The sequence below is a fragment of the Ascidiella aspersa genome, chromosome 4, assembly GCF_963924565.1.
Source record: "Ascidiella aspersa chromosome 4, kaAscAspe10.2, whole genome shotgun sequence".
Classification (NCBI taxonomy): domain Eukaryota; kingdom Metazoa; phylum Chordata; class Ascidiacea; order Phlebobranchia; family Ascidiidae; genus Ascidiella; species Ascidiella aspersa.
The window spans coordinates 14,154,605-14,167,882 of NC_139450.1; the positions used below are offsets into that span (position 1 = coordinate 14,154,605).

A 13,278-nucleotide genomic window follows, 5' to 3' on the forward strand; every position below is an offset into this window, starting at 1 on the left:
CAGCTAACGGCAGAACAAGCGTCAAACCTTTAAGCAACGCTAGAAACGTTTTGGTCTAATAGAATCTATCGTTTCAGATTAAAATGTCCTTTTTTTAATCCTCTTTATTCGTTTATTTAATTACTTACTGGCACATATTTCAGTAGACATAACTAAGCACTGCAAGTCGGCAACCGCTTTGCAAATCTATAAATCATGGGTTACGCATGATTAGGCAGTGACGGAAACAGCTCAATTTGACAGTCACAATTGGCTCCTGAGCTGAATGCGATTTTAGCAACGATCACGACCTCACGACAGGGGCGGATCTAAAGGGGGGAACGCGAATATGGCCATGCCCCCCCAAAAAAACTAAAACAAATGACATTTTTTTAACTTAAAAGAAGCTTATTTTCGCGCTTCCCTAGGTAGTATGACCTATTTTCGCCATAATAGGACATATTTTAAGCTTTGTAGTGGTGTACGGGCTCATGCCGCCATGTAGTGAATATTTCAAAAAATTGTAAAATTCGTTTCGCGAACTCGCGCAAAGCGGCGTTTTTTTAGATTTTGGAGCGACGGCATATGTGCCCGTACGCTGACCTCGACTAAATAATAAACGAACTTAAATCCAAGTAAAATTGAAAGCTTTGTGGTGTTAATGCAAATCTGTATCAGACCCAGCCCGCCAATATAATTCAACCGGGCCGCCGCCTCTTTGACAAAGAGTCCGTTTCAAATACTTTTTTCACTATTTCAAGTGTGTAAATTCTAAAAATTTTCGCGCGAATCATCTTTCTACATCCGGTGTGTTTACATTTTGATGCTCTTTTTGAACTAGATCAGCGCTTCTTTACCGTTGCGCCGTGGAAGGCTGCCAAGTGCGTCGCGGACAAATGGAAAACGTATTCAAATATAATGGACAAATATTTTTTTTTTCCATTTGTTTTTGAAAATGTAACAAAAACTCGTAAAAACTTTAAAAGAAATACCGATATACCAAAAAAATCGGTGTGCCCGGAAATAGTTAACAAACACTGAAATAGATTAACTATTAAACTTATCGCGTTTCCTCAAGGTAGTTTTATTACATTTTTTAATGGTAGTATGGATGACGACGTGTGGACTCGAATTTTAAACCAAGTAAACGCTTTGTTCAGCGCTTTGCGCCAAGACTTTTGCTGCCTCCTTATAAGTAATTGTAAACACGTTTGAAAAGTGCAAAAAATATTCGAGGGCCATCTGATTTATTGTTCTAAAGTTGTAATAACACAAAATCCCAGTTAACATATGCTATGCGGCCCGCAGAGACCTTTCTGAGTTTGGTTTTGCCCGCGACTACAAAAAGGTTGCCGACCCCTGTGTAAGGATTTTAATAACCTATCCAATAAACACTGTAGAGGCTAACCCTATTACTTTTTCGTGCTTTCAAAAGGTCTGTTTTTCGCGCTACGCGGAATGAGTTGTTTAACAACCTGAATAATGTTATTTTGCACGAGTTTGTATGTTCGGACAGCCGATGTCATTTTTACCTGAATTATGACGTCACACAATGACATAGTTTTGTGACGTCATATCTGAAAAAACTTGTGACGTCATATCATAAAAAAATTTCATGGCCCTCCCCAAACTAAAATCCTAGATCCGCGCCTGCCTCACGACTATACAAACAGAAAGGTTGCAATATTTTATTGATGGTAAACAAACTAAAACGACTTTTTAGGCAAACACGACTTTTGACCAGGGAGTCGAACCGTTTGACTTTTCCGGTTCAGGTTAGGTTCGGGTTCAAGGATTTTTTCGGAATACGGTTCAGTTCCGGTTCAGCTCCGGTTCGACCACCGCTATTTCAAAACCGGTTCATTAAGTTCCGGTTCAGATACAATATAATTTGGGTTAAATCTCAAATGTGGGTCGATAAATGTAGAGAATAATGTTTGAATTGTAAGTCATTTAATCTAAGTTACGTGACGTATTAAGAAAACAGTAAAAAAAAACAGTAAAAAAAAATCGTTATTGAAATATCTAAAAAATAAATAATCAACGATTTTTTCATTCATTATTCATATTTTTTTCATAAAATTTCGAATATGACGTAACTTGACTCTGTAAAATAGAAGTTGTGACGTCATACAGGAGCGAACCGCTTTTATTTACAGGTTCGGGTTCGGTTAAGGTTCAGGTACTTTCAAATTATTCGGCTCAGTTCCTGTTCGGCTCCTTAAAATCTTATAAAAAACGGTTCAGGTTAAGGTTCGGATAGAATTTCGGTTACGGTTCGGATAGAATTGACCCAAAACCGGTTCATAAAGTTCCGGTTCGGTTCGGGTTCGACTCCCTGCTTTTGACCGCTAAGCTCACAAGTCACAATGCACAAATACCCGCGCGGCGTTCAATAAAAAACTGTAAATCAATAATTGTATTGAAGAGATATATTAAATTACAATTGAAATATTGTAAATCGAATTTAACCTGAGCTTCCGCAAATAATTAAAAATAAAACAAACAGCTAAAGTCATTAAATTCTAAAATTAATAAAAATACAAGGTTTTAACCAGGGAGTCGAACCGGAACCGAACCGGAACTTTATGAACCGGTTTTTGGTCAATGTTTGCCGAACCGTAACCGAACCTGAACCGGATTTTATAAGATTTTAAGGAGCCGAACCGGAACTGAACCGAATATTTTGAAAGTACCCGAACCTTAACCGAACCCGAACCTGTAAACAAAAGCGGTTCGCTCCAGCATGACGTCACAACTTCTATTTTACAGAGTCAAGTTACGTCATGTTCGAAATTTAATGAAAAAAATGTGAATATTGAATGAAAAAATCGTTTATTTTTTTATTTTTTAGACATTTTAAGGATGAGTTACTGTTTTTTCAATAAGTCACGTAACTTAGATTAAATGACTTACAATTCAAAGATTATTCTCTACATTTATCGACCCACATTTTGAGATTTAACGCAAATTATATTGTATCTGAACCGGAACTTTATGAACCGGTTTTGAAATAACGATGGTTGAACCGGAGCTGAACCGGAACTTTTAAATTCCTCCGAACCGAAACCGGAACTGAACCGGATTCCAAAAAAATCCTTGAACCCGAACCGAACCTGAACCGGAAAAGTCAAACGGTTCGACTCCCTGGTTTTAACTATTTCGTTTATGATTTGTGCATTAACGTTTGCATGCTTTTTTTTCGTTGTTTGCAATTTGCGAAGCCAATAGGTTGTTTTTCAAAGTAATATAAAGCTTGGCGGCACACAGCTTAAGAATAATAACAGCTCTAAAACGGGTTTGTTTTACCAACACTTATTATTCTATTAGCCTACCATGTAAATTAAGTTCGCGTCGCATGAGTTGTTTGTCTCTTTAATCAATTTAGAACGGATGTACTGTATTGCATTGTTTATATTATTCAGGTTGGCCTTTGAATCACGTCTTGTGGTGTCGAATTTTATAGGAAGCGTTTAGAAGTCATCTGTAGACATAAAGACTTATAACTTTGTTTTCGCCTTATTGTATATCTGTTATACAGAATGGCCAAATACACTGCCGGGAACATACTTTTGTTTGTTCCAAATTTGATAGGTAAGCTTTCAAGTCCGGCAAGTTGCTTTGAAAAATTGTTTAAAAATAGGCTAAATAAAAGTTTAAACAGTAATATCATTTGGACTTGTACTGCAATATAAAAAGTTAAATGTACTGTTTTCATTTTGCAGGATATGTGCGGATTGTTTTGGCCATTATTTCGTTTTACTACATGCCTTTTGATTATGTGAAGGCCTCATCCTGTTACCTTCTTAGTGGTTTCTTAGATGCATTTGATGGTCATGCAGCAAGATTACTTAATCAGGTGTGCACAAAAATTGAAAGTTGATTAAAACTTGAATTTTTTAACAGTGGAACAGCTAATAGCACTAAAGTTATTGTATTACAATATAGTATGACACACTGGCATATAAAGTTGTTTACTAAGAAATCTAATCCATTGGCTGTTTCTGTCTCCTCAAGGGTACAAAGTTTGGAGCCATGCTGGACCAATTAACTGACCGTGCAGCAACAGCATGCCTTGTTTTAACACTTGCGCATTTCTACCCAAAATACATGCTTTTATTTCAATTGAGGTGTGTTTCCCTTTTTAAATAACTGATTTACTCAACTGTAAATTTTGTATTTAATGCGCTAGAAAATAATGTAGTTATTTGTTATAAAATTTAAACCACCTAACAATTACGTAATTTTTTAGCCTGGCAATTGACATAGTAAGTCACTGGCTTCATTTGCATACTTCCATACTTCAAGGTTCAAACAGTCACAAAGCCATGGGTCTAGATTCCAACCCCATTATGAGGATATATTACACATCTAGGGTTAGTAATTTCCTAATTACTATTTCTTTATACATGCCTAACTAGCAAGTTCTTTTTTAGCCTGTCCTATTTGTAATGTGTTCTGGAAATGAGCTTTTCTTTACAATGCTTTACCTCCTGTATTTCACCCAAGGCCCAGTGGGTAAGAATAAATGAACTTTATTTTCTATTAAATTAATCCTAAATTTTTTCCTTATTTTATTTTTTGTATCACAGTTATGGGAGTGAGTGTCATAAAAGCTATACTTTACCTGTCTACTCCTATCATGATTATAAAGACTCTGATCAGTCTTATTCACTTAGTAGACGCTTCTGTAAGGCTCTCAGCAATTGATGCAGAAGAAAGAAACGCCATTAAATAGTTACCAGCTGCAGTTGTGCATTATAGCAGTTTTTAAACAGTCTTGCTTTAACAACTGTTGCCATACGGTTTTTATTTTTTACGCTGTGTTTGCTGATATTGTTTGACAATTATTGCTTGTTTTTGCATGTTAATTGTGATTTTTTTTATTTATGAGTAATTCGTAATAAATAGACAGTGAGTCTCCCATACCCCTCTTTGAAGATATTACTTAATGTTAAAGCTGGTATTACCAAGGTAGGTAATAAAATTAAAACTAGAACTGTGACATCCAATTTTGATCAATCAACATTTTTTTTCAATGTTGAAAATAGAAGCTGTATTTTTAATTGGAACGCCTTTGCTACCAAAAGACTACAAATGTTAAGGATAATAAGTAAAAATTCCCAGTTAAATGGATTGAAAAAGGTTTTTGACTTCCAATCCAATCATGGGTGAAACAAGTGGTGTTAACTTATTATTATCAAACGCATTATTGTCTCAACATAAATACTGTCAAAGCAGTATCTCTTCAACACTTATGGTGCAAACAAAACACTGCCAACAAATTTTCAGTTAATTGCGATACTGTCCATAACCTATTAGACTACAAATGTTGAAAAAGGTTTTTGACTTACAATGATGAAAAAAGTGGTGTTAACTTATTATTATCAAACGCATTATTGTCTCAACATAAAAACTGTCAAAGCAGTATCTCTTCAACACTGATGGTGGAAACAAAACACTGCCAACAAATTTTCAGTTAATTGCGATACTGTCCATAACCAATACAACACAACCTATTATATTGTCAAATGTCAAAATGAAATCTATTAATAACATAAAAAGGTAGTATTTTATTGTGGTTTACGGAAAAAATGGGTAACTACTTCAGGCTTTATTATGGGGTTTAACTGCACACACATTTGAGTTTCAAGTAGCATTAAACAAAAAAACAGTTTGACAAAAAATTAAAGCCTATCTTGAGTTAGATGCTAATTTTATAAACAAACTAAATTCATTTAAATTATAAAACTTCATTTCTTTTATCATTAAATTGTTTTCTAGTGTCCACTCAGTCACAAGGTAAAATGGTAATTTTTATTAAGATTTAATTAAGCTAGGCCAGTTTCACCATCCTGAACTATCCGTGTAAGACCCAATTGCCTTATTTATCTATTTGCCTCTCCAGTACCTGTCCTTACTTGATTGTATAACATTACATTATTCCATAACTTTTTGTCAGCTCTAGTGTATCACACATGCTATAGCTAAGAATGACAACAAGTTTTTTCTCAATACCAGTTTTAAGTCCAATAACAATAACCAGCAAATGTTTTGCACATAGGTGTTACAAAATATGGGTAAAACAACTGAACCTTATAACAATTTTTAAAGACAAAGCTAAACAGAACTTTGTAACTAATGCTTAAACAAGTCCAATTCATCAATGCCCCATTTGTCACTTGGGTCGTAGTGTAGCTTGTAGTGTTTGCCAGAATATGGACATCTTCCACCTTCTTCCAAAGTAACCCAGAAGCTGAGTGGTGGGCCTCCTTCATGATTAGGAGCTGAAAACAATTCAAAATTTGGGACTTAAGTAAGACTAAGACTGCTTTTGTCCAGAGTCAAGTACGAAAATCTGAACTATAGATTGTAAAACTATAATAGCGCAATGAATAATGATAGGTACTTTTTTCTACCTGTGTAATGTATGTTAGCCTGTTTTATGACATGCTTATGAGTGGATTGCTGTATATCGACCCTATTTTAATTATGGTGGATTAGGAATCATACCCTCAGAACTCAATGGACTTTGCTTATTTGGCTGGAGTCGACTATGTAATCACCTTTCATTCACGGTTAACTTTGTATTTTGTATGTATAAGATTTTTTTTATAACTTGGTAGACTCTGTCATATAAAGAAAAATTTGTAAATGGCATTACTACTAACTGTAAACAGCTGTTGCTAACCTTGTTGTCGCTACCCCTTTCCAGTTTTGGAAAACCTATGCAATTCTCCCATTTCTAATTAGACATTATCCAAATTACAATCTTATACAAAGTACCTAAAGTTACAGTTTAAGGTTTATATATTAGCAACATAACGAGCAACTAGTTTTAGCAAAATTAAGTAAGTTCAGTTGTGCGGTTATGATGTGATGTAACAAAAACAATTGACTTAAAAAAAAATAGTAAGACTTGATTACAGTTTTTTTTAACTAAAATATGTATTTTTTTTGTTATCTCCCTTTTCATTAAATTGTTCACACAGGAAAAAATGTTTTTACAGAGAACTCAATTGTGTATAAATGTTGTTACATAGATGTTAATCAAACTGTCATAAAGTATTTTATGGCTGAATGGCCATCATTGCTGTTTATAACTATACAAGGTTGTTATTAGACTGGGGGGCTATGCTTGAGCAATCGATTGACAGAAAGCGTAATGGTGTGGTCATAAACCGGACTGGTTCACTAAAGCAACTCTCACTCCACAGACAACCTATCCCTTTGAGGTTGCCCCCTAAGGGTTGGGAACCACTGCTGTTAAAAAGAACATAAAAAATACTAACGTTCAATCATAACAAGTCTTTTGGTGTTTCTTGATGGAACAATGTATGGATTTTTTCTGCTTCCATCACCAGCCAACATAACTTTGTCATCACGATTGAAGAAGCCCATGGGATCTTCACCTGCCTTGGCTGCCTCCCTCTCGATTTTCTCGTATCCCACTGCTGAAGACTCATCAGATGGCAGAGGCTTTTTCACTGAAATAGTACATTAGTATAACACATAATTATAAACAATATTTATTTTTTATATAACTTTCTTACATGCAAGTATGCATTTTGTGCCAGGCCGGATTTCATTCTAGGGTCCTCTCGATAACATCTTTGGCATGAAATACTGCACACAACCATGTCTGTTATGTGGCATAAAATATTGCTGCCATATAGTGGTTGTATAATGAAAAATAACCCTTCTGGCTTACATGTAGCAGAATTTTCGGGAAAATCTTTGGCAACCAAAAATTAATGAATTCAGTCAGGGTCGTAGGTTGATACCAGAGGCTCATTAAAGTAATTTGTTTTTAGAATTGAATTAGTAAAATGAACATGTCGATTTTAAAAAAAGGTTGAATTAAGGAACCTCTGGTGTGAAAGGCTTGGGTTGCCTCATTTTTAATATGGCTGGTGGTGTCTTCACAAGGGTTCGGCAATCTTTTTTATTGCAATTGAAAATGGGTCTAATAATATTCAAAATAAAAGACAAAAACCATTCATGTGTGAAGCGCATAGCATTCAGATGTACTAAGTTAGTAAAACCTAGATTGTTGGTAGTTCCATGGTATGCCCCGTGCTTCTAGACAGAACATATGCCCAAAAAACAAAAGCATACTGGATGTATAGCATATATAAAATTTCCACTAAGTGTGAAAAAATTAAATAAAAAAAAAAATAGCAAAAAATATGTGGAATGACATTGTGACTAATTTGGGGACGTGGCCTTACAATCTTTGTTTTTTATGTTTTTCATGAATAAACAAGACTACTCAAACTATTATAAGATGTTTCGGTACTTACACATAAAGAACGGATTTCTAGCACTGACATGCACTCCCCGGTATGATGGTTGAATGGACCGCACTGCAAGCTGAGCACATTTTCTAAGAGCCATGTTTATTTAAATAATTTTTACTTGCTAAAAATATATAAAAATATTTGTTTAAAAACATATGAAAATATAGTAAAATTTCTAATAATAATACTTGACCAACCCAAATGCTTATACTCAAACCTGAACTCAAATAAGGTTACTGTTTATAACAATATGAACCCACCCAGAAGAAACGTGGTAGGATTCCACACCAGTTTAACTAAGCCTTATTACCCAAAACCTTTCACTTATTTACCCAAAACCTTTTCACACTCCTTTCACTGAGAACATTCATCATTAGTATTTGTATTATCATTTCAATAATTAATAATTTAAACATCATTACATTAAAGAAGCCAATATATTGTTTTTCGTGATTTTGATCTTATATGCTGTACTGGATATTAGTGCGTATTTGGTTGTATTATGTCGTTGGTCTTAATACCATGGTTTTATAGATTTTTCTGCTTTAGGTATTGTTGCTTTTTAGGTCTTATTGTGTGTTCCCGATTTATTTAAAGAAATAACAAAATTCGCCGCATGTCGGACTTTTTATGCCAAACACAAGCGACGATTATAGTATAAACTAAATTAAGCGGAATAACTTAAAAATTACAACAACCTTTCCACCAAAACAAATACGACCTTGCACCCCGACTTGAACAAATTTGTGTCTGCTCCGCACGTAGTTTGTCATATCGCTTCGTAGGTTACTTTTACATGTACACCCATTCATTCAATCAAACATTGAACAGTTGATACTGGAGGTATCACAGGAAAAGTATTATATTTATTCAATTTTGGAATTTGGTGGCTTAAACAAAGTTCATACGTGTTTAAACGGACATAATGATTACATTTGAATCTAATTTATACCTCCACGGTTTATATTTATGTTTGAAAAACGACGATTTGTGAAACTCGTTTTGTCCGAAAAATAAATGAAAGCAGGGTTCAACGTAAAATATTTACACCACGGAGTCGAACCGAAACCGCCCGGAGTCCTACACCCGGTTTAGTGATGATTTTTACCAAACAATAACCGAACCTTTACCGGCACTGTTTTTAATCGATCCGAATTTAGATAGGGTTGTTTCTCGACTCGCTCCTCTCTGAGCCTGCATAGCTCAGTTGGTAGAGCGACGGTCCCGGCTTGACCGGAGGTCGGTCGTGAGTTCGAACCTCACTGCAGGCCAGTTGTTTTTCTGGCTTGCTCTGCTTGCATCATAGATCGACAGATTCGGCGAGTCTGCGATGGCTTTTCGGTGTACGAATTTAGATAGCTTTTATAGGAGAAGGTTTCAAATAACCCTAGTCCGACGAATTCGGTTTAGGGTTTAGGCGATGTAGCTCCGCTGGAAAGTGATAAAGATCTAGACCAGTGGGTTTCAACCTTTATCATACCGCGACCGAATTTAACAACTCAATAAAACCATAACGACCCCTTTCACGCGCATCTTATACATTTGTGTATGCGCAATAACACAAAAATGGTACAAACATGTATTTAAGTGACATAGCTTGTAAGATACAATATTTTATTTGGGACATCATAACTAGATAATTCTCTTGATATTATTCGTTATTACGATGTAATCATAAGCGCCTAACATTCCAAATTCCACGGTGTTTTATTTAACCAATAGGCTACAATAATGCTCACTAAACGCCATCAAAACGTAACGTCTATTGGACAAAAACTGTCAGCGTATATATATAGTATTCTTTGTAGTGGAATTTGCACACCAATTGCGCGTGTAACTTGGCGAAATTTCAGAGCGTTTTGAAGCCGACGCCCTTACAACGGTGAATATATTTTTGCAGTACAGTAATTGGAACTTGAATAACAGGTTTTAGAGTTTTTACTTATAGTTGTTTGACAAATTGCGAGGACTGGTGTGTACAAGTTCTTCAGTAAACGTTTTATTAAACTGTTTAAACATACACTAATATCATTACAGGTATTTTTTATGGTAATTAATATGCATCGTTCAATAGTGATTGGTATTTAATTGTCACCTTCGCGACGCCCAGAGAACAGGTAAACGACGCACCCAAGGGTCGCGACCCCCAGGTTGAAAACCACTAATCTAGATTTCGGGGTTTACGCCTTTCCCGAATAATTTACAAAGTTGACCGTATAAATCAATGGTTCTTAACCTTCGCTAACTTCTTAACCACTGCGTTATCTTTAAGCTTTCGTTGAACCCAAGTTTTTGCTCATTCTCCGTTTCTTATTTCTGGACAAACATGACGTCATAAAACAAGTAATCCTAAAAACATCTGTTGTTCAGCAAAATACTTAAAAAAAAAAAAATACTTTAAAAAAAAAACAGGTTCTAGCGCGAAAAAAATTGTGTTAATTTTGGTTAATTTGGAAAAACTTTTATATAAAAGGGTACGTACGTGGCGCATAGGCACACAAAAGAGATTCGCTAACGACGTTTATAGTCCAATAGTTGGTGGGACATTGCCTGGTTACCTTTATTCATATTAATTAACATATTGCATGTAACAGGGTCGGGCAACATAAGGACGGGATTTTGAGCGGCCCGCAGACGAGACGGGGATGTGAAGATTTTTTGCATAATGTGGGCACATTTCAAAATGCCTTCAAAAATGTGCGCACATTTCAAAATGCCTCGAAAAATGTGCGTACATTTTGAAATAGGTAATGCGGGCACAAAATCTAACTGACTCTAACTAACTCTACTCTAACTAACTCTAACTGACTCTAACTGACTCTAACTGACTCTAACTGACTCTAACTGACTCTAACTGACTCTAACTGACTCTAACTGACTCTAACTGACTCTAACTGACTCTAACTGACTCTAACTGACTCTAACTGACTCTAACTCTAACCCTAATTTTTTTTTAAAGTGCGCACATTTTCAAAAGCATTTAGAGTTTACAAGAAATATTTTCCCATGTATTTGCCAAGAAACGTTAGTTTGACAAGGAGTGTCGCAAAATTAACAAGGATTGGATGCCCAAGTAAGCTTCTTTTTCACTCAAGTCGGCAAGAATCAGAACTTTCTTTCGAATAACAAAATCTGTCGGAATCTGAATGGTGAAAAACAAACGATTCGGATTGCACATCAATGATAAAGAATGTTTAGATGTTATAAGATAAATATATTTCGCTACTGATAATGCTTTTAGTAGCGAAATATATTTATCTTATAACATCCAAACAAACTGATTTTCGGTTTACAAAGTATCTCTACTCAGTTTCTTCTTAAGTCGGCAAGAAAGCAGTAGGCCTATGTTTAATGTGGAATGAAAGTGTTGCTGTGTTTAAAAAGTACAACATTATTATCAAAAAAAACCATGTAAGCATTGGCAGTACTGAATCCGACCCGCCAAGTACTTCATTTTCCCATATCTTGCCGACCGACATAAGAAGTTGCCAGCCCCTGACATGTAGTCTACATTGACGATAACTAAAAACAACTATAAATGCGTCGTTCTACTTTGTTTTGAATACTTTGTATTTTAGCCTAGCAAAGCGGTTTCTTACGGTGTTTCGTCATTGATAATAATGTAATTAATATGTGTTAGGAATGGCTTAATTATTCGATAAACACTTTTTCGTTCCTTATTTGGTAGCCATTTTGTGTCTGGCTGGCCAATGTATGTTTTTATTACTTTTAAAAAGTCGAATTGATTACAAAAATACGACTCTGTGCCAAATTGGTTTGAATCCATCTTTAAACAAACAGACAACGTCTTTTAACAAACAACCAACTTTTGCTTAAAAAACAAAGCTTGACAATTAGCCTATACACGTTCCATTATAGTTACCACATGAAAGGCATTTAAGGTAGACTTTTTTTACCGTTCGTCTTATTTTAGAAGAGAAAGTCCGGATTTTTTGGGCTTTGCCCCGGCGACCTAAATTTGTCAAGTGTCACTTTTTAGCCAGCAAATAATTTCTTATACTTGTTGTGAACGGTATTTTTGCAGCATGTGTACGGCCAATCTTTTTTTTGCAAAAATTTAGGTAGTAAATACTAAATAGGGACATCGATTCAGACCAATGCCCCATGCATTCTATGGCACGTTGTACCATTTGACTCATAAATTCTACAAACTGTATTTTAACAAATAACTTATGCACCACGGCCGTCGCGTATCTTATTAAATTAAAAATTTCTCCTATTTACCAAAATAAAGGAAAATGTTTCGCGTGTCGAGCGATTGGACTGGATTTTAGCTGGATATTTGTGTATGAGTTCACTCGGAAACAACTTTAGTATGAGGCTCGCGATGTTTTTGACTTGTTGCTGCCTTTGCATTACTTGAAGTTTCCAGTCCTAGCTGACTTGCGATATTAAATACCTACTAAAACGTATATTGGGGCGATTATGTAAACTTGCAAATACGTGGTTTCGACGTTTAAGTATCTTATATAATGTAATATATAATTTTTTATCGGTATATTGCTACTTGTCTCGGCAGTAGGAATTCAAAATAGTTCTATACTTTTGCAAAATAATATATAATTCCGTTATTTTGTAGCTGTAGGAGGGTTTATTCGTTTTGCAGCATAAGTTTAGTCAAGATTAACTGAGAAAAGATATATCTGCTGCTAAAAGAGCAAATACTTAAATGACAACACAAAATTCTGGATCTTGTCTGTTTCAAAGTGTCCCGATTTTAAGCAAAATATCGTAAACCTACATTAAGGATGTTTTTAGGTAGGGCTACCATATTTTCAGCACCCATAAAGAGGATATTTTTTGCCAGCAAGTAAAACTAAGGCAGAATTGTTACGTTTGGCTTTGATGATGTTTTACATTTACTTGGCAGTTGCAGGCAAAAGTTACAAAAACAGACACAAAAACAACAATTCAAATTTATTTTTCAGATTCAGCCCATGAATACTTTGCGGTTCCTTTAACTTTTGCCGCTAAGGAA

General features: G+C 35.2%; 2 protein-coding genes across 2 annotated transcripts; one reads left to right on the forward strand and one right to left on the reverse strand.

The window, feature by feature from the left end:
• The first annotated feature begins 3,375 nt into the window (after positions 1–3,375).
• LOC146148060 (CDP-diacylglycerol--inositol 3-phosphatidyltransferase-like) lies at positions 3,376–4,907 on the forward strand. Its single transcript, XM_083386970.1, has 6 exons — positions 3,376–3,573; positions 3,705–3,838; positions 3,997–4,109; positions 4,232–4,355; positions 4,416–4,497; positions 4,572–4,907. The coding sequence occupies exons 1-6, from the start codon at positions 3,522–3,524 to the stop codon at positions 4,715–4,717; spliced, it is 651 nt and encodes a 216-aa protein (XP_083243096.1). The 5' UTR covers positions 3,376–3,521; the 3' UTR covers positions 4,718–4,907.
• Positions 4,908–5,965: 1,058 nt separating this feature from the next.
• Positions 5,966–8,408, reverse strand: LOC146148061 (cytochrome c oxidase subunit 5B, mitochondrial-like). Its single transcript, XM_083387837.1, has 3 exons — positions 8,283–8,408; positions 7,272–7,466; positions 5,966–6,266 (listed from the first exon to the last, which is right to left on the reverse strand). The coding sequence occupies exons 1-3, from the start codon at positions 8,374–8,376 to the stop codon at positions 6,118–6,120; spliced, it is 438 nt and encodes a 145-aa protein (XP_083243963.1). The 5' UTR covers positions 8,377–8,408; the 3' UTR covers positions 5,966–6,117.
• Positions 8,409–13,278: the final 4,870 nt, after the last annotated feature.